The sequence below is a fragment of the Spizellomyces punctatus genome (genome assembly GCF_000182565.1).
Source record: "Spizellomyces punctatus DAOM BR117 chromosome Unknown supercont1.4, whole genome shotgun sequence".
In the NCBI taxonomy this organism is placed as follows: Eukaryota; Fungi; Chytridiomycota; class Chytridiomycetes; order Spizellomycetales; family Spizellomycetaceae; genus Spizellomyces; species Spizellomyces punctatus.
Window position 1 is genome coordinate 225,963 of NW_015971540.1, and position 23,079 is coordinate 249,041.

Below are 23,079 nucleotides of genomic sequence, written 5' to 3' on the forward strand. Positions count from 1 at the left end.
TTTTATTTTTTGGTATGATGACTGCGGTAGTGCCAGGGACAAAAGGCACGTTGGATGCCTTTGGAAAAAAACACCTTCAACAAAAGGGCAAACTCCAAAAAAACTAAAAGGTTAATTTCAGACAGGGGCAAAGAGTCGAGCGGGTGGGGGGGAGTGTTTACGACGTTTTTTTTCCTGCTCGGAGCGCACCCACCCTTCCCTCCCTTTGTTACCACACCGTTTGGGCCAAGGTACCAGCAAACGAACAATGCACAAACAGCCCCCCTCGGGGTCCTTGTAAAGGAGAGTGAAAACAAAACAAGAAACAGTTGCGATTAAAACTAAAACGGTAACGCTTTTTGACCTGGAGTGGACAAACACATGTGATTACCTTGTAGTTTTTTTGAGTGTTCTGGCTGGTGAAAAAAACCTTTTGGTAACCCATCGATCGAGCTGCTTCCATTAAAAGGGGTGGAGGAAGGAAGGGGGGGAAGCGAACCACTCGGCCAAAAACCACATCCTTGTTTACCAAGAATTTCCAACACTTGACTCGCACATGTCATTATTTGACCTGTGGAACACCCGTACAGAGTTTCATTTGTTCTTTTGGTTATTCTTCCCCCCCCCCTAAATTAACGGAAGCGACCACATTTTGGTGTGTATTGCTGATGATTCCAAGTTTAACGTCTTGTTTTGTTGCCGCTGTGGTTTCCCGTTCGGGGACTGCGCTGAGGGTTCGTTGGAGTCATCGATTTGGGACAAGAAAGAGGGTGATAGACTCTAGTGTTCCTTCTTCAAACAGGCTTGCCGCGCGGATCTTTTCCAAATGACCTTTGCCAGTGGTTTATCCCAGTTTACTTTTATTTGTCACTCTCCCCCTTTCCTTGTTCGCCCTGCAGTGGAACAGCAGAGGGCGGTGCCCCGCTTTTTTCCACCAAAGCGATCCTGTCCTCCTGTCGCTTTTATATCAAATGGGTCGTTTTTAGACGGTCCGTTTTTTTTTTTTCCTTTTAATTTGATGCTTGGCGCTAAATAAAAAAAAAGGGCTATTTGAGCATTGTCATATGCTCTGGCATCACGCCTTTTTCTCGGCTGGGTCCTAATCTCGCCTCCTTTTCGGCTTGCTTTATTTTCACATTTCGCCTCCAGATTGCCCTCTCGCTGACAAGGAAACTAGTTTAAAAAAGGACCAGAACCTCTTGCCCCGTCGTCTTCAAGTTCTTCAACTCTACCTTGTGACTGTTTTGTTTTTCTAGTCTGAACACGCGCGATTATCTTGCCAGTTATTTTGCCCTCCATATCTCTTCCCCAAACGTCATTTCCTTTTCAACGTCACTTGTCTGCAAATATCTCTTCCGACGGCGTTTTTCCACGATCACGATCATGAAGCCGACACTCGCTACTCCCCCAGCAATGAATAACCTCTTTGCATCGTCTTCGTCCTCGTTACCACACCGCCCTGATCTTATGCCTTCGCTGTGTCGAATGTCCATGTGTAAACCGTCGCGGACAGAGTCCACAATATCAAATCCTTCCTCAACTGGTCTCGACAAGATCACAACATCCGTCCTCACATCACCTCGCATAACGTCTACCCTCTCCCTCTTCATCTCGGACCTGATACACAGCACATGGCATAGCACAACAAGCCCACCACCAGCCTCTTTTAGCCATTTCACATCCTCTATTCTCAAAACTGCAAATCTCCCATTCTCTGTGGTCCTATTTGCACTTCTTCTCATCGATCGACTTAAGAAACGTCGACCGGCGCTGCGGGGAAGTGAGGGTAGCGAGTGTAGATTACTGGTGTGTGCTCTGATGGTTGCGATGAAAGTTTTATTGGACAACACCTATACGAATCGGACATGGGAAAAAGTATCGAGGATCCCAGTGAAAGAGTTGAATATTATGGAGGTAAGCACTTGTCGCTTTTGATGGACCATTCTTTAACATAGACCTGACATGATGTTTGTTTTTTCATAGATGGAATTTCTCTCCCAACTCAACTTTGACATTCATGTCACAGATGACGAATACTTTCTCTGGCTGCAGCATATCGAGAATGCCGTCAGAGATTTCAGACATCCACACTACGAACAAATCACTGCTCCATCTTCACCGTCTCCCTACTACACTCCGCGGTCTGCACACCAGGCTCAATGGACGTCGGCCACGGTGGGCAGGGAATCGGCCACGGTGGGTAGGGAACCGAGAAGCAGGTCATCCGCGTATACAAAGCAGCATGCGCGGTGGTTTAAATCGTTTTTGGTGTAAAAAGAAATGTTTTGTTGTTTGGGTCGGTTGATTTGGACGATATGTATACCCCTTTTATTTTCTTTGAGCATTTATCTTGTACATAGCGGTGGGGATTTTTTGATGTCCTGGTTTTTCGGATACTATCCCAGTTGTAAATCATAATTGTGAATCTTTTCGTTTCACCATTATTTTATTAGTTACTGCACTCATCCGTCGTTATGGGGTTTCCTTTATCAATGAACAAGAGTTTTCATGCTTGCACCATCGATGCGTAAGATGGGCAAAAGTCGTGGAAGGGCAATTATTGATGGGTCCTAATCGAACTCTCGGACAAATCCTGATCATGGTACTTGTCATCACGCTTACGTACGCCAACACCAGATAAAAGCTCCGAAAACAACTTGTTGTTTTTTGCACACCAGCCCTTGATACAATAACCGCACACTATGGCAAACCTGCCATCGCATGGTGGTAAGTACCAACAAAAACATGCAGAAAAGGACAAGAACGAGAACAAGAAATGAGCAGTAAAACTTATATTGTTTTACATAGTCATAAACCCTCAAGTGTTTACTCCGCACGATGAAGTGGAGGAACTGGTCAACGGGTTTCTGTCTGAAGAGAAGCTGGTAACGTTTTTCTTTTATCTGATACCCGCTACCCGGCAAGAGTCTCATATCATATCACCTCCTCCGTAGATTACGCTAACGGGAACGAGCAGCCTGGATAGCGTACAGTATTTGGAGATGAAGGTCGATGTACGAAAGACAAGTTTGGGGACACTTGGTGTGTGTTTTTTGAATGTTTCGTCTGACTTGGAACGTTGGCTAAAAAGTTGCTACGATGTAGGAAAACTCTTGCCAACGCTGAAGCAGCTGAAATTGAATAACAGTTATATTCCTACCATTCGGTATGTTAGTCGTTCGTTCGTACCATGTCGTTCAAGTTATTGACTGGGTTGTACAATGTTAGGGACATTGGGTCGGGGTTCGACAATTTGGCGGTACTCTGGATGGCCCGATGTGACTTGACTGATATCGATGGTATCGGCTACATGACGTCTCTCCAAGAAGTTTATTTGGCACACAACGAGATTTCGGATCTCAGCAGTTTGAGCATGTTGGATAACCTTCAAATCCTAGATCTTGAAGGGTGGGTAGAATCAAAACAACAAAACATATTTTGTTGATTCGTGCTTTTTGTCCTGCGTGGGATTCCAATCAATCAGCACAGATGTTTCCGGACAGGAATGCCATAGAAGATCTTGCCCAGATCGACTACTTGGCGGTATGTACCAACCTACGACAGTTGACGATCGGCGGGAACCCTATTGCAGGGGAAGGTGATGCGACATTGTCATCAGAGGGACGACACCCAACACGAAGAAAACATCCTGATTGGAGACGGACAGTGTGTTCAATATTACCCAACCTGAGGATTCTGGATGACATTCCCGTGGCGGGGCCGGACAAGGAACCTCCTGGTACCAATGAACAATCAACGAGTGGTAAGAGAGATGTGCGATTTCAAGGCATTTTTTCAGTGCTACCCTTCTGATATCACAGTAGATCCTGCAGTGCATATGATTCCAGTACCGCCAACAGGTCGGCCACGGTCAGCATCCGCAAGACGCCCACGAACGGCTGGAGGAAGGCCATTCACACCCCCTGGAATACCACGGCCAGTCGAAGACACAAGTAGCGGACTAACACATGGTACATTTACAATTTCCGTACTCATGCCAATGTATGATTCAATTGCACTGATGATATGGTGTGCAGGTACCGGGCAAATCATGGCAGGAAACCCAATCCTATTCCTCCGGAGACGACGTAGTAGCGCACAACCACCTGCTTCCATGCTCATAAAACCAGAAAAGGATTCATCTTCAATTCTGCCCATGTACGAGAATAAAATCACATAATAGTGTACAACACTCTGGACGCCCGTCAACTACCTAACGAGATGAAAACTAAGATACACGATTGCATATAGTACAGTGCCAATTCCTACACAAATGCCTTTCCTCCTTGCATCACGAATTCTTGCAAGAGTTAACAAACTGATATCTCCTTACAGCAATTTTTGAATCTCACTCTCGAGACTTGCAGGAGAAGTCGTGCTAGCGTAGCGGTTAACGACCTTGCCCTCCTTATCAATGATAAACTTTTCAAAGTTCCACTTTATGCGTCGTAAACCAAGGAGACCCGATTTTTGTTCTTTCAACCATGCGTAGACAGGGTGGACGTGGTCACCATTGACTTCCACCTTTTCCATGATGGGGAAGGTGACACCATAGTTGAGCTGGCAAAAGGAGCCTTCTTCTTCAGCTGATCCAGGTGCCTAATATGAAATATATAAGTGTCCATGATGCATTGTACTGGCGCAATATACAATTCCACAGTGCGTACCTGGCTTCCAAACTGGTTGCATGGGAACCCAAGGATAACGAGACCCTGGTCCTTGTACTTTTGGTACAATTCCTCCAAGCCCTTGTATTGAGGAGTGAAACCGCATTTGGATGCAACATTGACAATAAGAACGACTTTGCCTTGCAAGGCAGCAAGGTCGTACGGCTGGCCTTTGCGGTCGTTCACCGAGAGTTCGTACAGAGTCTTGGCAGGGATGGTCATGCTGAAAGAGCGGACGGTGGCAGGCAAATGGTGTGTTGGGAGTGGGAACAAGAAGCTGCTGTGGGGACTTTGTTGATGACAGCAAGGTTTTATTCTTTTTGTTGCGGCGAGCGATAACGCAAGCCTTGCCAGCGCAAGGCGAGACATTTTTATTGAGTCAGACGCGCAGACGAGACGGAGGGCTTTTTGGAAACTTTTCGCATTTTTGACAAGCGGTCTTGAACTTCCATATTTGGTTACATTACAATACTTCCCCATTTACACAAATGATGTGGCGCAATGAGTTCCGCCTTTGAGTGTTTTAGAACACTTTCGACGGACTTTTTGTTTTTATTCGCTTTCGAAAACAGCAGCAGCACCCATGCCTGTTCCCATACACATGCTAACTACACCAATCTTTTGCTTCCTTCTTTCCAGCTCCGTTAACAAGGTTGCAACCAATCTTGCTCCAGTGCATCCAAGCGGATGTCCCAAAGCAATGGCCCCACCTTTGGGATTGACCTTGTCATGATTCAATCCCAAGTATTCCACAGAATAAACTAGTTGAGATGCAAAGGCCTCGTTGATTTCAAAAACGTCAACCTGATCCTTGGTAATTCCTGCCCTTTGAAGGGCAACGGGAATTGCATAGGCAGGACCGATACCCATTACATTTGGTGGGACACCGACCGTGGCAAAGGAGACGAGCTTGCCCATGATTGGCAGGTTGAGAGCCTGTGCTTTGCTGCGTTTCATTAATAAAACTGCTGCAGCGCCGTCAGAGACCTGGGAGGCGTTACCAGCAGTCGTACTGCCAGTCGGCTTGAAGGATGGTTTCAGTTTCCCGAGAACTTGCACCGTTGTGTTTTCGCGAACACCATCGTCCTTTGTTACAGTGATGGAACGCTTTTCTTTGGTCGTCGGATCAATGATTGTGGTGGTTACTGGTATGATTTCCTTGTCGAAAAGGCCTCCTTTTTGAGCTGCTGCAGCACGGCTCTGAGATTGAGCTGCCCAGCGGTCCTGTGCTTCTCGAGTGACATTGAACTTTTGAGCAACGTTTTCTGAAGTGATCCTTTTTTTTAAATTCAAACAATTTGTTAATATGGACTGAATGAGTTGATTCAATCAAACTTTGCACTATCCTCACCCCATGGGCAACAGGCAGTCCTTGGCTTCAGGCGTCTGACATAGCAATTCGCTTTCGGTACTCAACACCGTACCCGTTGGACCATACCCATGCGTCATACTTTCCACACCCGCTCCAATCCCAACCTCAATGATCCCACTCTTTATCGCACTAGCAATGCCCGCAACAGCTTGCAATCCACTTGCACATTGTCTGTTTGTCGTAGCAATGGACGACGTTACTGGGAACCCAGCATGAAGCTGAGCCATCCTTGCAGCCTTTGCACCACCCATTTCTGGCAATACATTGCCCACTTGAATGTCCTCAACGATAGCGGGATCGATGCCTGTCTTATCCAATGTAGCCTTTAGGACGTGGTACAGGAGCTCTTCCGGAAGTGTGTCCTTGAATCCACCCTTTTTGGCCCGAGTGATGGCAGTACGGAGAGCAGAGACCACGACAATGTCTTCTCCAGATTTCTGTCCAACAGGGCTACCAAACATGGTACCCGGTCGGATTGTCAGGTGTGTAGAGATTTGCTCAATGCGATGTTGGGCTGCCATGATGAAATATCGGAGAATAGGATATGACAGCGACTTGAGTTTTGTTGGTGGACGGAGAGGTGGTGGACAAAACCAAAATGTTCGCTTATAAAGCTTTGGAAAACGCGGCTCAGAGGTGTGACCAAAAACTACTCGGCACGAAGAATCTGCCGTCCTTCTTTTTGGAGAGTTTATTGAAAATCAAACGACGAAACGTTCAAATAACCAGTTAGGGATTCATGAAATTACAGGATGAGTATTAATGTTTGTGGAATCACATCTTGCCTCTTGTCGTTTTTACTTTTGAGCACACACTGGAAGAAGCCATGTCACACTTTTAGACCTGGTCGAATGCGATCTGCCTTCAAGATGAATTGTTGATGCTTACACTGTTTATAACCCTCTACAAAGTTGTCGAACGATGCAATGCACACTCTCTGATAACAATATCCATAGCCTTAGTCTGGCATAAAGAGTTAAAAAATCGGTCCTGATAGTCAAAGTTTTATACTCACATTATTTCAAATACCTTTTAAAAAAACGCGGAAACGGCGCAGTCATCGGGAATTTCAGATGATCGGAAGGGGGTGTTGAACAATACACCGACAGGACCCCCAACAAAAACTAGCAAGGTCAACACTACTTTCAACACACATCTTTTTTGAGTCCACGCATTTTCCAATATCGAGAACCAAAATATGCCGTCGGAGCGCATCTATCTAAAGTCTCGTCAAGCGCGGGAGGTTAGTTTTCGGTAGATTATGGGGGATTTTACAAAAGAAAAAAAAACAGGCCTCCAAACTATGACGGTACTGACATTTTTCTGTTAGGCAAACGCATTCAACGATCCCATCCTATCATCAACAACAAAAGCATCTTACAAACCCCTAGATGTAAGAAACAATGAGAGAACAAACGCACATGCAGCAAACCATCAACTTTTAATTATCGTAGGTTAAAACCCTCGCCAAAGAAGAACGTCAAGAATATCAAAAAAACAAGGGACGAGCTCGTGTTGCTGGTGAATGGTGGGGACAACAAATCGAAAAGGTGCGAGAAATAACATCATTTTGTGGCATGACGACCCATCTCTCTGATCAGAATGTTCATTTTGTCTAGGATGCAACAAAAACCAACTATCATGACAGTTACAAACAACACAACTACGCCGAATGGTTGAAATCCGTCGCAACGCTTCCAGTCGCAGGTAACAAGAGCGGAACGGGTAACGCAACAAAGAATAGCGCTACGGAAAAGGTACAAACACCGGCACCATCCGAACAAACCGACCCCCTCTCGGTATGGTTTCAACACCGTGTAAAGAAACCTGTTAAAGAGGATCCTGGGAAAGCATTTGATATTCTTACAGGTAAGCGAAAAATACACTGCGTTACCTCACCATTTGGTAATTCATAAAACTGATTTTTATGCCCAACCGTAGGAACGCCTCTCAACAGCATCGCATCAGACCGCCGTGCAAATCGTATATCATTCGATAAAATCAATGCAAAACAAGCGAGAGATAGAAACTATGATATCATTTCGAATCAAATCTATGTTCCTGTGGTATGAAAATTGCGCAAGTTATTTCTTTTTATCCGCTTCATTGGAATCCCAACTAAAACTAGTCATTTTTGATAAGCAACTCGATGAAGAATCTGCCGCCTGAGACTCGATTGCAATGGGTGAATACCTTATCAAAGTGGGGTCATGATGGTGCAATAGAGATGAACGGAACGAGTGCATGGAGGAGTTGCCATATTGTTCACGTTTGTCATCTTTGGAGTTAGAAATGATAAAGAAAAGTCATAACCAAACCCCCAACACCCGACAAGGATTTTTTTTTTACAAGGTTCGCTTTGCCAGCATCGTACATTTTTTTATTTTTTTTTTTGTACACAGGGCGCACATTATGCAGGTCCCCCAGAAAAAGGCCCTATATGAAATCCTTCAACCCTAACCCAGTCCCGATTTCCGTCTCCAGGGCCCGCCCAGTTTCGGTAAACCATTTTTGTTCAAAAAAAAAGAAAAAATAGATTGGCCCAAACAAGCAAGCAGCCAGGCAGAGCAAGATAAAATATCCAGATATCACATTCAACATGCCAGGGCAAGTTTTACACGACAAATCGCTATCCATTAAAGTCAGTCTCTTCATTTCATCCCATTCCCGGCTACATCCATCCTCCTTCCGTTCCGCGCCCCGCTGTTGGAGAGGTTTGTTGATGTGCCATTGCCTGAGCTTGCTGCGGGACGGGAATCTGCTGCTGCTGCTGCTGCTGCTGCTGCTGAGCCTGTTGCTGCGCTGTTTGTTGGCTGGGTGCCTGACCCTGTCCAGGCTGCTGAGGGCGGTTTTTATCAGTAATTTCATGGATGGGTGGGAGCTTATACTGACCATATGCAGCATATTGCGGTGGATAGCTTGCGAATCCGGCACTTTCGTCTGGCCCAGGGGCTTTTTGTGGAGTACCACCCGATCGTGCGTCACGAGAACCTGTTTGTTGACCGCCCATTGCAGTTTCATTTCCTGTGGCAGGCGGTCCCGCTGGAGCCGTCTGATAAGCGTACGACATGCCTGCAGCAGGAGGCTGCGGTGCCGCAGAGCCACCTGATGTTGGCGGGTACGGGGCACCCCCATAATAAGGGGCATGTCCAACATGGGCACCTGGATGAGGTGCCGAATACGGTTTGTCTGAACTATGCATATGGTGCGGGTACTCTGCATGTTGGGGAGGGCGCACAGTGCCGGCGGCATCCGTGGAAGGATGAGGCGGCGGGACGTGAAAGTTGGAATTAAACGAGTAATTGGGTGGATACTTTGCGACATGCGCATGGACGTCCGGCTTGTAATCTCCAGGCTTTGGTGCGGCAGGATGATGGCCGTAATAAGGGCCAGATGGTGGCGGTGGTACACCTGCATGCTCATTACTCACTTGCGTGGGAGGCCGTGCTTGAGGGTCATCATATCCATGTGCTGTCATATACGGACCTGGTCCATAAGCCGGATGACGAGGATACTCCCGATGATGCCAGTCCGCCATGGACCTCTCATGGTCACGAGGAGCATAATGATGAGGCGGGTAGCCCGGCCGTTGATTGACATCGTAAGGAACAGGATATTCTTCTGGGCCGGACGGTCCACCAGTTGGCGGCGGTGGATACGGTGCACCTGACTCGTAGTGGGGTATGGGCGCGTAGTGAGGCGGAACACTCGACTGGTACGGATCACCATGACCGGGCCACACTTTTGGCTGCATGCCAGGCATCGGCCCGTAATGAGGGTAAACATGCCCGGATGAATCATGTGGCAAATGCCCGTAATGGCGGGGATCCGGATGTCCCATTGAGTTCATGGGTCTTGATGGATCATATCCATCCATACGACGATCGTACCCAGGGAAGGGCTGCTGACCATGTGCCAGCTTATCACTTCCATCTTTCTGTTAGCATCGGGATGGAATATCGATAAGCAATTCGATGCGACTTTGCTGGTTTAGCTGATAAGCTACTTACAGCAGATGAATCCTTGCTATTTCTGTCAATGCGGCGTCGTTGGGCGGGTTCACTGCGACCGTCGTCCGAAAAACCAGATTCGGATCCATTATCACTGCCATCCATGCTCGCACGCCGACTCTTTTTACGTCCACGTTTTTTGGGATCTGGGCTATCCTCTGCGTCATTGTTGCCCTTTTTTCCTCGTCCCCTTAAAATACCATCACGTAAGTTTACAATTCGACAGCAAGTCAGCTACAAATTGAAACGCACTTGCGCATCCGCAACTCTTTGCGGATTCTTATTTTTAGACCTTGTTCAGCAAAAGTTCTCGAGAGAAACGTTGATTCTAAAAACAGTTGATCATGTGAGCTGACTGTATTCAATCATGCACCAAATCAGCAAAGACTGACCTTCCATGCCAGGGAACTTTTTGGCTGGATACACGTCTGTTGAAAGCCAAGGTTACAACAGCGATTTTGACTCATAAATGGTGCATGAGAGCGCTTACTAAACACATCTGAGCATATGGATGTGCAATAATATATTTCCGTGTTGATAATTTCGAATAAGGAGAACTGTGGATGCAAAACCAGCGTCACTAAGATGTTACACACAGTGTACGTACGGAAGCGCTACACACCTTTAAGCGATAAGCTCCTTCCATTCGGACAGAGAGATCCGGAAAGACGAAAAATGCGCCATCCTTATTGTCCAAATCTTTCAAACGATAGAGAGAAGAGACGATGGAGCCTGTGGTGGACCGCGTCTTGCCGTCACGCAGCAAATGAAGCTCCTCCTCGCTGTCTGGAGAAATCAAGGACGCATACATAAAGTAGTACGGATTGTATAGATACGAGCTGAAAGTCATGGTGACCATGTCAATACGTTGTCCAGTGCAGTCTGATCTCTTAGACATTGTACCGAACGACTTACTTTTCATCTGCCGAGGTAGTATTTTGAATTTCCAATTGCTAAAAGATTGCCAGTGATGAGCCCGGATCAAAATCACACAAAAACCACTGACATGAAACTTACAATAAATTGGAGGAGGATCTAGCGGACGGCGGTCCACTTTTTCTCCAAATCCACACATTCGCGAGTGCTTTGGCTGTTGTCGCAATTTGAGCACATAATTCCTGGCAGAATGAGCAGATGAGTCTCATGGCACAAGTGGTGGGCAGAATGCTTTCAGAGCATGGCTTACCTGCTGGTCCGCTGACGAGGACTTTGACTCAGAGTAATAAATTGGTAAGGGTTGTTGTCACTCGAGCTTCCCGTGGCCGTGGAAGACATTGTCGCGCTGGGAGCTAGACACATTTTCCCGAAATTGCGGAAATCAGAGTGGGCAACGTCAGACCATTTGCAACTTCTTCAGAAACCAATACGATAGGACAGATAAACATACCTTTGGCGTGTCGTTGAAATCAACTGACAATGGGCAGATCAAAAATCCGGGAACCGAGAGAAAACGATCGTGAGCCAAACCATCCTTCACAAGAGAGACACTGACCATGCCAATGACGGTTACCTGTCAAGGCCAGGAAACACTTGTTTACCAAAGTCTACGCGTTCCGAACGGTCGACACGGTATCCAAGTTTAGCGCACAAGCCGAAGGAACCCGGCAGTGGGATGGGGGGAAACCTCCGCCCCCAAAACGACGAGGTGACAACCCTCGAGACAAGAGGCACAGAGGGAGAAGCAACTCCCTTCTTTGTTTAACAAGCAGCTGTGTGTTGTGTATAAAAAAAAACAAGATCCCGTTCAAAAATCGTTAACCCAAGGGTGGTGAAAAAGTAGGGCGGGTATTAGGATGGGGTGGGATGGTGCGGGGGGAAGAGAGCAAGTGGGCGTGCTTGGAACGCGGTTTCTTTCACCGATGGTATGGAACAGCCCCAGCAAAACAGAAAAATGCTGTGGCTCAGGAAAGGCGATTGAGAGGAGGGGCCAAGACTCCCAAACAATCTTTTAGATTTGATTGGTGGATTTACATGGCACAGTGACTAATAAGTATGATTTTGTGTGTTGGACATTTGGACGTGACGCTTCTTTACCTGGGTAACTGTTCTTGGCTTTTTAACACACACACACACGCATACGCATACGCATACGGGATGTGTGGACAAGAGTATCTCATGGCAATGCATAGTGCTTCTTGTCATCAAACGTATCTGGATTGGTACCATCATACATACACAACACACAAAACATACACACACACCCATGCAAGCCAAAAAAAGAACTCGTTGCCATGATTGGCGCTTTGCCATATGGGATTCACAGTTGGATCCCCCCCTTCGTCGGTCGTTGCCATTGTCCCCACTAGTTCTCCATGTCGCTTGACGCTCCGGTGTGCATCCGAGCTAGATTATCTAATATCCTCCAAGAACACCCAAGTTGTTGGACAATGCCCTGGATCCGAGGAGGAGGCACATGGTCGCTCTTGTCCTGGAACTCCGGACAACGGCACCCCATGATATGGTATCGTTGTCTGTGTATGGTTATATGTGCGGCGCAGTCGCTTATGTCAGAAAGGCTTTGCTCGTCAATGGGCTATTTATATCCTGCTCTTAAAGTTGTGTTAAAAGCAGGATGCAAAGGGATATGCGTCAATATCCGGCTGTTTTTCATTATCGCCGGATCCCCAAGAAAATGCTGTGCCTTTCCGTAAACCAACGCAATGACTCGTGCTGTCGCATCATTTTAAAAAAGTTGTCCACGGTTGTCGTTAGGAATAGATTTTTATATCATTCCCATCCTTTTTATACAGAGGATATCTCCAATGACAACAGATGCATGCCTGAGATTTCGGGACAACTTTTGGGTATGTCGGTTAAAGTGTTGTTATGTTTATTATACAAGTCTTGGCAAGGATGTTCACCTTTGTCCACACGTTTCGCGAAAAGGCGGATGACGGCCGAGGGTTCTCGGTACTCAACAACAAGTTGGCGTCGAGCATAGAATGTACAAAGGAGCTGGCTGAGATGTTGAGCGTGAGGTCAGAGGGTATCGTCCGCTACTTGGCTCTCGCGCTTCGTTCCAACGAGCTTTTGATCTACTCAGGGCATGTTTTGAAGAAGAATATGCAAAAAGTATGGCAAACATGCTAAAGGCCTGCTGTAATAAACATGACTCTGGGTGAGCCTTTGCTTGTTTGGAGACCCGACGTGCCATAATGTACTAATGCAAACTCTGCAGATCAGTACGAATCGCTGGTGAACGCATTACCCACCTGAGCAACGTGATCGTCAATTCGCACTCACAGCTTGCGTTCAAAATTCGAACTGATATAGAGCCCCCCGTCCTTGCCTTTCGCCAAGTGCAAAAACGTTTGAAGAAAACTGCCGAGGCAGAGTTTGAAAAGTTTACGAAAGCTCTGGATAAAAATATGGCGAATGTTCAGAAAGCGAGCAACATCTACGCAGCAAAGTGCAGAGAGTTGATTCAAGCAAACGAAAAAGCTTCCAACAATGGAGGAAAGGATCGCACTCAAGACAAGGCAGTTCACTGCAGGATCGAGATGGAACAGGCTGAAGCGGAATATAAAGCTGCTATCGCACGATTGGACAAAATGCAAGACTCTTGGGAAGAGAAAATGCGCGAAATAGCAGATCAAATTGAAAAATCCGAGCAAGATCGAATCGAGATTACAAAGCAGACGCTTCGTTCCCTGACAGATATCCAGTTTGAATTGTTTGCCTTTGCCGCGAACCGTGCAATGGACGGCATGCGTCGGGCCGTTGACCTGATTGATCCAGCGGCAGACAATGATAACTTTGTTGTGTCTTGCCGGACTGGCAGTGAACCGCCAGCCCGCGTGAAATTTCAAAGCTATTTTTCGGCAGCTAACAACACCGATGGCAACAAGACTGTGCTCCTGCGGGTGAAGAGCTCCGAAGCGTTGAGATCACCTAGCCGAGCAGAATCAGCTGAATCACTACCACTCACAGCGTCAGACAGATCAAACCCCGCGATGGAGCAACAGTTGGCGCAACTTCAAGTACAAAATGGACAGCTCTTGCGAGAGTTGGCCGAGTTATCCGAGAAGAGTGGTACACTCTCTAGATCTAATACATCCTCGCTCACCTTTGCCCGACGAGCCAAGCAACAAGTTCTTACAATGCTGAACGATGCCACGCGGACCAAGGGCAGAGTTTACCAGCACCGTTCTGCTAACGACATCAGGACTATATTTGGTGAAACAACAACTAAGGGACGCGAGCGCCGCGAAAGTGAAGATTATGTGGAAGAGTTCGCTTTCCCGAATACTCCTGCGCCATCGCCCGCAGCACATACTGGTATGCTCCGCGCATCGTCAACAGGAGTTCTGACAAATGTTCGGCAAACGTCAAACGAGTCCATGCTCCAAACTATATTCCCGAAAGAAGGAGAAGGAATGCCTCCTGCTACTTTGGTAAAAGTCAACCCCCTTGTTGATCAACAGATTGAAGAATGCGTACAAAGGAATGGAGGTCAGGATGGAGACAGTGCCGAAGGAACGTTTTTGCCTGCGTCAGCCTTTACACCGCTTCTTGCTGTAGACGTAATGCATGGACTTGGGCTTCAGCAGCACGATGACGCTGAACCCGTTACAAAATCCCAGGAAGACAGTTCTTCATCCGCTCGTCCATTGGTTAGTCCCCTGCCAAATCTCAGAAGCGTCTCGATCCGGCGACCAAACATACGACCATTATCTGTGAGCGGCAAGATTGCTGGAACTGCGAGGTCGGCCAGCTCCATTGCACCGCTGGAAATGGGTGTTGAGGTGTCCCTGCTTGGTGCATTTGATCATGAAATTGCGAGGCACTCTCGCACGCCGTCTCAAAACACTGCAGCTAGTGACCTCGACTTTCCCAGACATGTGAGAACCTCTTCTCAACAATCTGGTGCTAGTGACCTCGATATTCAAAGGCATACAAGAACGCCTTCTCAACTCACTGGCAGTGATATCGAAGTTTCAAAGCACACGAGAACGCCCTCCCAGAACAGCCGCCACAGCATCGATGTTCCAACTTCTCCATCGTCATCGACAGCCAGATCCGTGCCATGGATAGCGCCTACCACTGTTCGTCAGCATGCTCCTACACCTCCCTATCTCCTCCTCTCCGCGCCCGTTGAAGGTTCACACGCACCGCTCCCATACACGTTCCAACGAGCTGGCCCATCATCAGCGCCCATCCCTTCCTCAACTCCCCTTCTCCCACCCTCTTCATCCCCACCCCAACAACTACCCGCCGCTCCTCTTCCACTGATCCCAAAGCTCACTACGGACCAGATCAAACACGCGTCTCACCTTTTTCTTTACGACGACATTCTCAGCATCTGGACTAGAAGATGGTGTGTGGCTGAAGGCGGGCTCTTGTGGGTGTTTGATCAGCAAGATCAAGCCCAGTCGGACAGCAAACCACGGAGTACCATTAATCTGAAAAAAGCAGAGGTGGTATCTGCCGAGGCAGGAACAGAACCTCTGGAGGGAAAGGAATACGTTTTTACAGTATTGACCAGTGACCCAAAGCGGAAACTGGTTCTCAAAGCTGAAAATCAGGAAGATTTGAGGTAACTATTGCCAAACTATGCTGCTAGCCGATGGACGTATTTTGACATTCTATTTCTTCACAGGAAATGGATGGAGGCCGTCGACGGATTTCAATAATGCAAAATCTATCCATTGATTTTTTTGGGCCAATTATTATTCGTATAGACGTTAATTTACTGGTCTTTGTACATGGTAGAATAGCTTAATTGACAATACTTTATTCCCGTGCATCTGCCGGTTGACGGGCGCGCGCCTTTGACACGGCATCGAAATCTGACAGAGTGACAACAAGCAGAACCTTGGTGAAACGCTATCGAGGAGATACCTCTGTACAGATTCAGAGTGCCTACGTCAATGGTATTTTGGACGACCTATTTTGTGAATTAGGCTCACACGGACAATGCAATTAACGGAGACGAGGGGGCATCTCCAGTCTCCATACTGTGCTCATTCGACAGCGCATACAAACTCATGGGCGGACAAGTTAGGATAAGTATCTTGGATATGATCGCAGAAAGCGGACACAGTTCTTGTGGACGACGGTACACAGTGAAGCTCTGGCCCGCACGCTAGTATCAAATGATCACCTTAACCGGCACTGTCGGCGTTCGCGTCGGACTCTGTTGAAGAAGCTGCTGAAAGGAACTCCTGCAATCTGGAAAGACTTGCTGTTAGCATGGATTTTCGGCATGCCAAAAAGAAAAAGAAGCTTGCAAAAGATGTCAGGAACTCATCGACTCGTCTGTTCGTGTTGATTACGTTGTTGGTTGGAGTGACATTTAATCTATTCGAAATTCATTCATCGGCTCACTCGCCTAGACTTTTACCATCTCGCAATCTCCCTACCCAATCCTACCTCACAAAATTCAATGGCAATGTCACCAGTATCAAACACCTTTGACAGATCGTCGTCTCTAAGACAAGTTTCGAGTGCACATGACGAGTCATCCCAACGCAGAACTGTCTATGTTGCCGTACCCAGAGATCATGACCACGTATCACTTCGCGAGATCCTCCTGGATACCGTCGACGGCATATCAAAAATCCACTTTGCACACGGCAACCTCTTTCTCATCTTTAATAATTCATCCCAAGCCGACGCTGCGATCGCCACCATCAATGACTCTTTGCACATCAAAGCCCAAGTGGCACGCACTGATCTACATGACGACACACACAATCCCGACCAACGACGACATTCAAATGAGCCAAGTGCCACCCTCATCATTTCAGCACCGAGATTTTTTACAAAAGATCTACTGGAGCGACTTTTACAAACGTATCCTGGATTCGAGTCCACAGATGGCCGTAAGGCGCATTTTTCGGATGCCATATGGGCCTGCAAAGCCTTGGTTGATGTGAACTCGGGGACAAACCTCACAGCACAATTTGGCCGGCTGGCACAGAGTCTTGAGGTGGAGCGAAATGGAGATGAACGGCCAAAGGTCACTGTAGGGGAAGGTCGAGTTCGCATATCAAGGTCGGTGGAGATCCGGGACATTCCACGCAGTTCAAACTTTTCCCTTGTTAAAGACATGCTCGGGATGCTATCGCTTTACCGAGGATTTGTCAAAGTTGCATTCCAGCCGGGAAATGTATGTTTTGTGGATTTTGCGGATCCGGAATCCGCAACAACTGCCATCTCTCGGATTCGAGCGACGACTCAAATGACTGCAGTAGCTGCTTTCAAACGACCGAACGATCCGGGGCATTTCCCACTGGAGAGACTCGCATCTGCCCTGTTTGTTCGATTGGAGCCATTTCTAAAGGAGAAGGATGCGCGAGCACTATTTGATGCTATGGAAGGGTTCCAGGAAATTGTCGCTGCAGGGCAGAATCACTGTATTGTGCGATTTAATTCAACGACATCCGCGCAAGAGGCCCTTGAACACCTGCGTCGGGCGACGAATCTTGTCATTAATTATGCAAAAAATCAACGGCGAGGCCAATCTGCATCAAAGTCACTTCCCAATCCTACCGGGAAATCAGTAGAGGTACGACATTCGGCCGACATGAACGAGCTACCGGGAGTAAGGGTAACAAACCCTCCGTTCGGTGCAAACGCAAAGGAATTATTCTCCATTTACAATGGGTTCAAGCGCCTCATTTGCGATGAAGATGGATCATTGATTGGTCTTTACGAATCAGAAGATGCCGCAAAACGCGCTCTCGCCGAGCTTCGTCGCTCCTTGAGCTCTGAACCGACATTGGTGCGAAAGTCATACTCAACGTACCGACCATCTGACGATGTTGTACCGTCCGCCGTACTTTACGTGGATCTTCACGCTGCCCTCACTGAAGGCCAGGCGAAGAGACTATTGTCCGCGTACAATGGATTTGTAGATTTCAAAGTATTTATGAAAACCTCTGGAGACCAATACGGCCTCGTACAATACGCATCGTTAGCGCATGCGAAAATCGCGTTGGAGGATATATTGGCTACAACAAATTTGCGGGTCAACTATTCCAGAAAAGGTGAAACAGCTTTTGGCGCTGGCGGTAACCAAGTGCCGAAGCGCAGAGGGTCATCCAGATCCGGAGGATCGTCGACAGTAGCAAGCCGAGAAAATGTTTCTACAAGATTGGATGAGGACGAGATTGAATTTGACAAGACATCTCCGCCGCAGCTGAAAAACTCTATCGTTGATGAATCGGCCAGAACACCCACTACTGCCGGCCCGAAATCCACCTTACACCTTACCTCACCACCACCCAACAAAGCTGTCCTTAAAAACTTTCTAATTAATCAAGTGGGCGCTACCCGAGTTATGCTCAAACGCCTAACACGTCCCAACCTGTCTACAACGGGCGGTGACTACTGTTTTGTACTTTTCACCACTGCCGAAGCAGCCAGCCGAGCCATCCCCAAAATTGTCGAACGGTGGCCGGCATGCAGCGTCGATTACGCTCGCAACGAATACGTATCTGAGACTGTCAATGAATTGGAGATTGGAAAAGAATCCAAAGTTCTGTACATTTTGACGCTGTATTCGGTAACTTACAGCGAATTGGATGAGATTTTGAGAGAATATGAGGGATACAAGGAATTGGAGGTATGCGTACAGTATCACTCTTACATAATTTGTTTCGTATCCTCATGTAGCTGTTTTTCAGTATGCCCCTCATCACTCGCGAGCATATTTCAACACCGTCGCGAACGCCCGCAACGCATTAGAAGACCTCAATAAAACAACAGGATTCCAATGCGCCTTTTCAAACGTCTCGAATCAACGCTCTCATCCTGACTCTGCTAAACGCGGAAACCGCCGCATCCAAGGTCGACACGTGAATGGAAGTGCTGTCGATGATACCAGATCCACTGATCAGTGGGATAAGGACCGTGATGATGCTAATGAAGGTGAAGGTACGAAAATGAAAAAGGAGACTGAAAAACCGCTGAAAACGAGGAGGTATAAGCATTCGGGGCCTGGTAGTGGGAGTGGGAGTGATAAAAACAGACGCAACGGCAGTGGGACAGAGAATGGTGCGAAAAGAGAGGTCGCTGATGTGGTGCAGGCTTCTGAACCCGCTTTCTTGAATGATGTGCAGCGGTAAAACAAGTTGTAGATTCTGTCATTTCGTGCTCAATGCAGTGGCGTTGTAGCGTTTCCATCGACAATACAATGATGTTTGCACCCTGGCCTACCTTGTTCCCCTGACTGTTGAGATATGCGTATAGGGTACAAAAAACGTTGCATAACAGATTACTTATGGCCACAGAAAGTTACTCTTGCATTATATTAATCAATTTTGTTTCGCCTATGAGCCTATGTACACCAACTATGCCAAAAAAATTCTCTTACAATCTAATGAAATCCAATAGACACAACCCATATTGGAACATCTTCTCCAAAACCTCCCAAGCCTCCGCATGTCTCTTGACCAAAATTTGAATCCGCTCCTGCACTCCTGGTTCCATCAAACTGTCGGAATGTATTTTCAATAGTGCATTTAAGCAATATTCGACTGCTTCAAAATCTCTTCGTTTTTCCAATTGCCATGCCAGGGCGTCTAGAAACAGTGAAAGAACTTCATTGTTATCGGTGGATGTGGAGAAGGCCATGGTGCGGAGGGTTAGGTCAAGTGCGGATGGGGATAGGGTTTGAATGTGGGTCATCACGGCCGAATCTGGGTGTGAATAAAGTCAGCTTGAACTCTTCAACCAAGCGAAAAGAACAACCCGGCATGATCAACATACAATCATTCTCCATGCTCCCTTCACGGAGTAATCGCACAAACTCGGGTTCCACATCCGCCCCCGGTAGCCGAATAATGCGGGAACTCTGTCCATCGGCTTTGTTTTCCGAAGCTGTTGCTCCGAATGTCTGTTCCATCTCACGAAGTGATGGAAGAAAGAACGGAGCCCGTTCAGTTTTTGGGGCTTCTACTGGTTTATTTCGTTTCTATTGATGGTGATGGTAAACGTAAGCCATGTGAATCCGAGTTCGAACATGCCTTGGCAAGTATAAACCTACCTTTATGGCCTCCAAACTGAGCAGATTTTGCCATCGAATCTTTGGAAGTCCAGATAACATGATCAGTGAATCATCAACCACCTCGCCAGGTGGCAATTCGTTCTCCCGGGTCTCTGTCGGCACTTCTGCGTCTCCCTCCTGAACATCTAGAACAAAAACGAGCATTAGAAATCATCCCAAGTAAAAATGGCTACAGAGAAACCTTACCAGTCTCGTCATTGGCCATCTTGGGTAGCTCCAGCTCCACCAAATCCTCATCAGACAGGTTTCGGAACGGGACATTCACAAATTGCATCCGATTTACCCAAAGGAAAATTCCAATGTGATCCGCATGCGCGGTGGCCAAGAAGTCTCCGGTTGGGGAAAAAGACAAACTTCTAGGCACGCTGTTCACTCGAAACAGGTCTACCATGTATCCTGTAGGCAGATCCCATGTGCGTATAGTTGCATCTACTGAAGAGGATACTAATAATCGGCCGTCGGGGCTGAAGCACTAAACGACTTATGTTAAATACGCTTTCGTATGAAATATTCTTGGCATAATACTAGCAACATACCATGTCCGTTATGTGACTGCGATGCCCACTAAACTCTCGAACAATTCTCATGGTTTGTATATCCACAACGCGAAGAATGAAGTCATCCGATGAAGCAGCAAGCAACCCGCTTTCCCGGTCTAGCACAATAGAGCCTACGGGTGCTGGCAAGGATATAGTCTGCAGCAAGGCACCTGATTGGAATGACCAAAACTACTCGACAAAGTCACTTTGAGGATGCTCAAGCACAAAATCTAACTCCGACAACGAACCTTGAGTGTACAATCGAGCGATGCAGTGACCACAATCCGGTTCACTCTGTCTGACACGATTCCAACGACTGCTTTTGTGTGCCCGCCATGCTGATTCGAATAAGTCTTTCGAAGGAGGCCAGACTGAAGGTTGTATCGATCTACTCTGCCCAATGTTGAACCTACGAATCCAAAGTTTCCGCACGCGCTGACTGCGACAGACTGTTGGAAGCGCATTAGTTTGTGAAATATTTGTTACACGGTGTCTCTCGTCACGTACTTTGATCAAGGAGTTGTCAGTGGACGTGTACGTTCTTTTTGTTATTGGTTTCCCTCCAAAAGAGCATGTTCGTGCTTGGTAGTCCTTGACATGTGCTGTGATGATGTTGACCGATTTTGATTCTATCCCTTCCGCTTGAGCGAGAGTCAGACACGAATCACTCGATTGCAATTTTTTGTCGGTCACCTACATGCATCAAACTGCGTAACCGCTGGGATGCGTGCATCGTCCAGATGCCCCTTCGCCTTTTGATCCCGTAAGGATATCTCCAAACTATTGGAGTCTCGCGTAACAGAAAATAGCCGCAACGCTTGATCGTTACCGGCACTAATGATAGACGAGTGGTCAAACGGGTGGTATCTGATGCGACTGGGTGGTTCGTGGTGCCCTCCGCGTGATCGTAATAGACGTGGATTTCCTTCCGCGCTATCGAAGATCCATTGCTGAAATCATGACAGAGAATTAGACAGGGGTTGCAGACACGATTATGACTCTCGATATTACCTTGATGGCGTTATCTGCTCCAGCTGTTATCAATATCGGTTGGCCAGCGTAATAGTACAGACTGTGAATTGGCCCTTCATGTGCTCCCTTCGCAATATGTATCAACTGCTGTTTATCGAGATCCCAAATAGCAATATCGCCAGATATGCTAGCGGTAGCCATATGTGGTTTCTCATCTGCAAACACGTTCAATGAGATCCAAGACGGGCAAGTAGATCTTAGACCGCTAACTACTCACCTGTTCGAAAGGAGATGGCGGTGACTTTTCCTTCCTGCATCAATCGCATGACTTTTACGTCAACTCTAATGTTATGTAAGATTATAGATCCGTCCATAAGACCAATAGCGACCACATCCACAGACGGCGCTTGTGTGAGGAATGTTATGGGTGAGCCAAGAGATGGAAACTCATACAAGAGTCGACTGCAACATGCCATTTGTCAGAGAAACGGTAAGAAGCATATAATGCAACGACCGTTGCAACTTACAGCGTCCGAAGGTTCCATAACTGCATAGATCCCTGCTGGCTCCCAAAAAGGATTTTATTCAAATACGTGCTCGGGTGCATAGCGCACGTTACTCGAAATGATTCTGGAAAAGTAAGCTCATTGTACAATTCTACAATTGATATCAATTAGCATTAACTACGCACACACAGGCATCGTTTTCACTCACCTCCGATCGTATGATCCCATATTCTGACCACATTGTCCTTACAAAGTGCCAGCAACAGGTTGCCAAAGACGACGAGGGAGAAGATTGCTGCATCTGAATCGGACACATATCTTGCAACCTGTACATCCAGTAAGTACTTTGCCCTGTGCTGAAATATACTTTCCAATAACATACCTCCTTTCCCCGCTCCGCCACGGATATGTGTGATCCCGTAGCCGCAAATACTCGATCTTTGAAAACGGCCACAGCCGAGACGGGCTCCGCGCTTTGAGGACCTTCAAGTACAATGAGTTGAGCATAAACAGCGCACTCCCTCATGAGTCACATAGCTCACACCCATATCCACCCATACCAGTAAATAGTAGACTCAGCTTCTCGCCCTAAAAAACAGTCTGCTCAGCACCAGTGATAGTTACGAAATGCATCCGTAGATCCCTTACATCATAGATATGAAATGCATTCCCCACAGAAGTGGTAATAGCATGCGCTTGTCCCCGAACCTGCACGCATATAGGTACGTCCGCTGTCACGTATCCTATCGCTCGAAAAGGCTGGAAGATTTTTGAACCTGCCAAGTTGGGAAATGTCAGGTTGCCTTCGATGACCATTAGAGAGCAATGAGGGGGTGAGTACATACGCCTGGTACGAGCTGTTGTTCTGTCCTTGCTGTCAAACGTATTGGGGAAGGTAGCAGCGACCATTGTTGTGACAAAGACAACAAGCACAGGTGGTTATAGCGCAAAGGTAATCGCTGCCCGATCATTTACGCTTACGCGATAACCAAAAAAAAGGTGAATTTCATAAATTTCAAATA

At 47.1% G+C, this 23,079-nt stretch overlaps 9 protein-coding genes across 9 annotated transcripts; 5 read left to right on the plus strand and 4 right to left on the minus strand.

The window, feature by feature from the left end:
* Positions 1–696: 696 nt before the first annotated feature.
* On the plus strand, positions 697–2,527 carry SPPG_02523 (uncharacterized protein). Its single transcript, XM_016750808.1, has 2 exons — positions 697–1,893; positions 1,963–2,527. Exons 1-2 carry the CDS (start codon positions 1,363–1,365, stop codon positions 2,251–2,253), a joined length of 822 nt encoding a protein of 273 aa, XP_016610058.1. The 5' UTR covers positions 697–1,362; the 3' UTR covers positions 2,254–2,527.
* A 154-nt stretch (positions 2,528–2,681) lies between these two features.
* Positions 2,682–4,159, plus strand: SPPG_02524 (uncharacterized protein; the record flags this gene model as incomplete). Its single annotated transcript, XM_016750809.1, has 8 exons — positions 2,682–2,706; positions 2,788–2,864; positions 2,934–3,021; positions 3,085–3,145; positions 3,208–3,391; positions 3,469–3,742; positions 3,804–3,950; positions 4,017–4,159. The coding sequence occupies 8 exons, from the start codon at positions 2,682–2,684 to the stop codon at positions 4,157–4,159; spliced, it is 999 nt and encodes a 332-aa protein (XP_016610059.1).
* On the minus strand, positions 3,935–5,031 carry SPPG_02525 (uncharacterized protein). Its single transcript, XM_016750810.1, has 2 exons — positions 4,647–5,031; positions 3,935–4,578 (listed from the first exon to the last, which is right to left on the minus strand). The coding sequence occupies exons 1-2, from the start codon at positions 5,013–5,015 to the stop codon at positions 4,309–4,311; spliced, it is 639 nt and encodes a 212-aa protein (XP_016610060.1). The 5' UTR covers positions 5,016–5,031; the 3' UTR covers positions 3,935–4,308.
* Positions 5,032–5,049: 18 nt separating this feature from the next.
* SPPG_02526 (acetyl-CoA C-acetyltransferase) lies at positions 5,050–6,897 on the minus strand. Its single transcript, XM_016750811.1, has 2 exons — positions 5,998–6,897; positions 5,050–5,922 (listed from the first exon to the last, which is right to left on the minus strand). Exons 1-2 carry the CDS (start codon positions 6,537–6,539, stop codon positions 5,199–5,201), a joined length of 1,266 nt encoding a protein of 421 aa, XP_016610061.1. The 5' UTR covers positions 6,540–6,897; the 3' UTR covers positions 5,050–5,198.
* SPPG_02527 (uncharacterized protein) lies at positions 6,682–8,348 on the plus strand. The gene is made up of 6 exons (XM_016750812.1): positions 6,682–7,261; positions 7,349–7,411; positions 7,473–7,568; positions 7,638–7,887; positions 7,960–8,084; positions 8,161–8,348. Exons 1-6 carry the CDS (start codon positions 7,217–7,219, stop codon positions 8,185–8,187), a joined length of 606 nt encoding a protein of 201 aa, XP_016610062.1. The 5' UTR covers positions 6,682–7,216; the 3' UTR covers positions 8,188–8,348.
* A 341-nt stretch (positions 8,349–8,689) lies between these two features.
* On the minus strand, positions 8,690–11,303 carry SPPG_02528 (uncharacterized protein; the record flags this gene model as incomplete). The annotated part of the gene is made up of 9 exons (XM_016750813.1): positions 8,690–9,955; positions 10,029–10,218; positions 10,281–10,356; positions 10,421–10,456; positions 10,519–10,585; positions 10,651–10,867; positions 10,944–10,981; positions 11,035–11,146; positions 11,215–11,303. The coding sequence occupies 9 exons, from the start codon at positions 11,301–11,303 to the stop codon at positions 8,690–8,692; spliced, it is 2,091 nt and encodes a 696-aa protein (XP_016610063.1).
* Positions 11,304–12,540: 1,237 nt separating this feature from the next.
* SPPG_02529 (uncharacterized protein) lies at positions 12,541–15,770 on the plus strand. The gene is made up of 5 exons (XM_016750814.1): positions 12,541–12,832; positions 12,915–13,006; positions 13,072–13,146; positions 13,207–15,564; positions 15,628–15,770. Exons 1-5 carry the CDS (start codon positions 12,791–12,793, stop codon positions 15,659–15,661), a joined length of 2,601 nt encoding a protein of 866 aa, XP_016610064.1. The 5' UTR covers positions 12,541–12,790; the 3' UTR covers positions 15,662–15,770.
* Positions 15,771–16,388: 618 nt separating this feature from the next.
* On the plus strand, positions 16,389–19,259 carry SPPG_02530 (uncharacterized protein). Its single transcript, XM_016750815.1, has 2 exons — positions 16,389–18,597; positions 18,659–19,259. Exons 1-2 carry the CDS (start codon positions 16,414–16,416, stop codon positions 19,097–19,099), a joined length of 2,625 nt encoding a protein of 874 aa, XP_016610065.1. The 5' UTR covers positions 16,389–16,413; the 3' UTR covers positions 19,100–19,259.
* On the minus strand, positions 19,254–23,041 carry SPPG_02531 (rRNA-processing protein UTP21). Its single transcript, XM_016750816.1, has 16 exons — positions 22,903–23,041; positions 22,706–22,833; positions 22,618–22,645; positions 22,440–22,540; positions 22,266–22,383; positions 22,079–22,208; positions 21,829–22,013; positions 21,591–21,766; positions 21,277–21,529; positions 21,087–21,220; positions 20,828–21,028; positions 20,577–20,768; positions 20,227–20,512; positions 20,020–20,165; positions 19,743–19,947; positions 19,254–19,672 (listed from the first exon to the last, which is right to left on the minus strand). The coding sequence occupies exons 1-16, from the start codon at positions 22,964–22,966 to the stop codon at positions 19,344–19,346; spliced, it is 2,676 nt and encodes an 891-aa protein (XP_016610066.1). The 5' UTR covers positions 22,967–23,041; the 3' UTR covers positions 19,254–19,343.
* Positions 23,042–23,079: the final 38 nt, after the last annotated feature.

Coding starts and splice junctions, on each gene's coding strand:
- SPPG_02525 (XM_016750810.1), bottom strand. CDS start 5,015: ATGTCTCGCCTTGCGCTGGCAAGGCTTGCGTTATCGCTCGCCGCAACA. Junction 4,579..4,646: donor GCAACCAGTTTGGAAGCCAG/GTACGCACTGTG, acceptor ATTTCATATTAG/GCACCTGGATCAGCTGAAGA.
- SPPG_02530 (XM_016750815.1), top strand. CDS start 16,414: ATGGCAATGTCACCAGTATCAAACACCTTTGACAGATCGTCGTCTCTA. Junction 18,598..18,658: donor AGGGATACAAGGAATTGGAG/GTATGCGTACAG, acceptor GCTGTTTTTCAG/TATGCCCCTCATCACTCGCG.
- SPPG_02529 (XM_016750814.1), top strand. CDS start 12,791: ATGACAACAGATGCATGCCTGAGATTTCGGGACAACTTTTGG. Junction 13,147..13,206: donor TGTAATAAACATGACTCTGG/GTGAGCCTTTGC, acceptor CAAACTCTGCAG/ATCAGTACGAATCGCTGGTG. Junction 15,565..15,627: donor GAAAATCAGGAAGATTTGAG/GTAACTATTGCC, acceptor ATTTCTTCACAG/GAAATGGATGGAGGCCGTCG.
- SPPG_02523 (XM_016750808.1), top strand. CDS start 1,363: ATGAAGCCGACACTCGCTACTCCCCCAGCAATGAATAACCTCTTTGCA. Junction 1,894..1,962: donor AAGAGTTGAATATTATGGAG/GTAAGCACTTGT, acceptor GTTTTTTCATAG/ATGGAATTTCTCTCCCAACT.
- SPPG_02527 (XM_016750812.1), top strand. CDS start 7,217: ATGCCGTCGGAGCGCATCTATCTAAAGTCTCGTCAAGCGCGGGAG. Junction 7,262..7,348: donor AGTCTCGTCAAGCGCGGGAG/GTTAGTTTTCGG, acceptor TTTTTCTGTTAG/GCAAACGCATTCAACGATCC. Junction 7,888..7,959: donor AGCATTTGATATTCTTACAG/GTAAGCGAAAAA, acceptor GCCCAACCGTAG/GAACGCCTCTCAACAGCATC.
- SPPG_02531 (XM_016750816.1), bottom strand. CDS start 22,966: ATGGTCGCTGCTACCTTCCCCAATACGTTTGACAGCAAGGACAGAACA. Junction 22,834..22,902: donor AACAACAGCTCGTACCAGGC/GTATGTACTCAC, acceptor CCAACTTGGCAG/GTTCAAAAATCTTCCAGCCT. Junction 21,767..21,828: donor CGCCATCTCCTTTCGAACAG/GTGAGTAGTTAG, acceptor ACGTGTTTGCAG/ATGAGAAACCACATATGGCT.
- SPPG_02526 (XM_016750811.1), bottom strand. CDS start 6,539: ATGGCAGCCCAACATCGCATTGAGCAAATCTCTACACACCTGACAATC. Junction 5,923..5,997: donor GACTGCCTGTTGCCCATGGG/GTGAGGATAGTG, acceptor TTTAAAAAAAAG/GATCACTTCAGAAAACGTTG.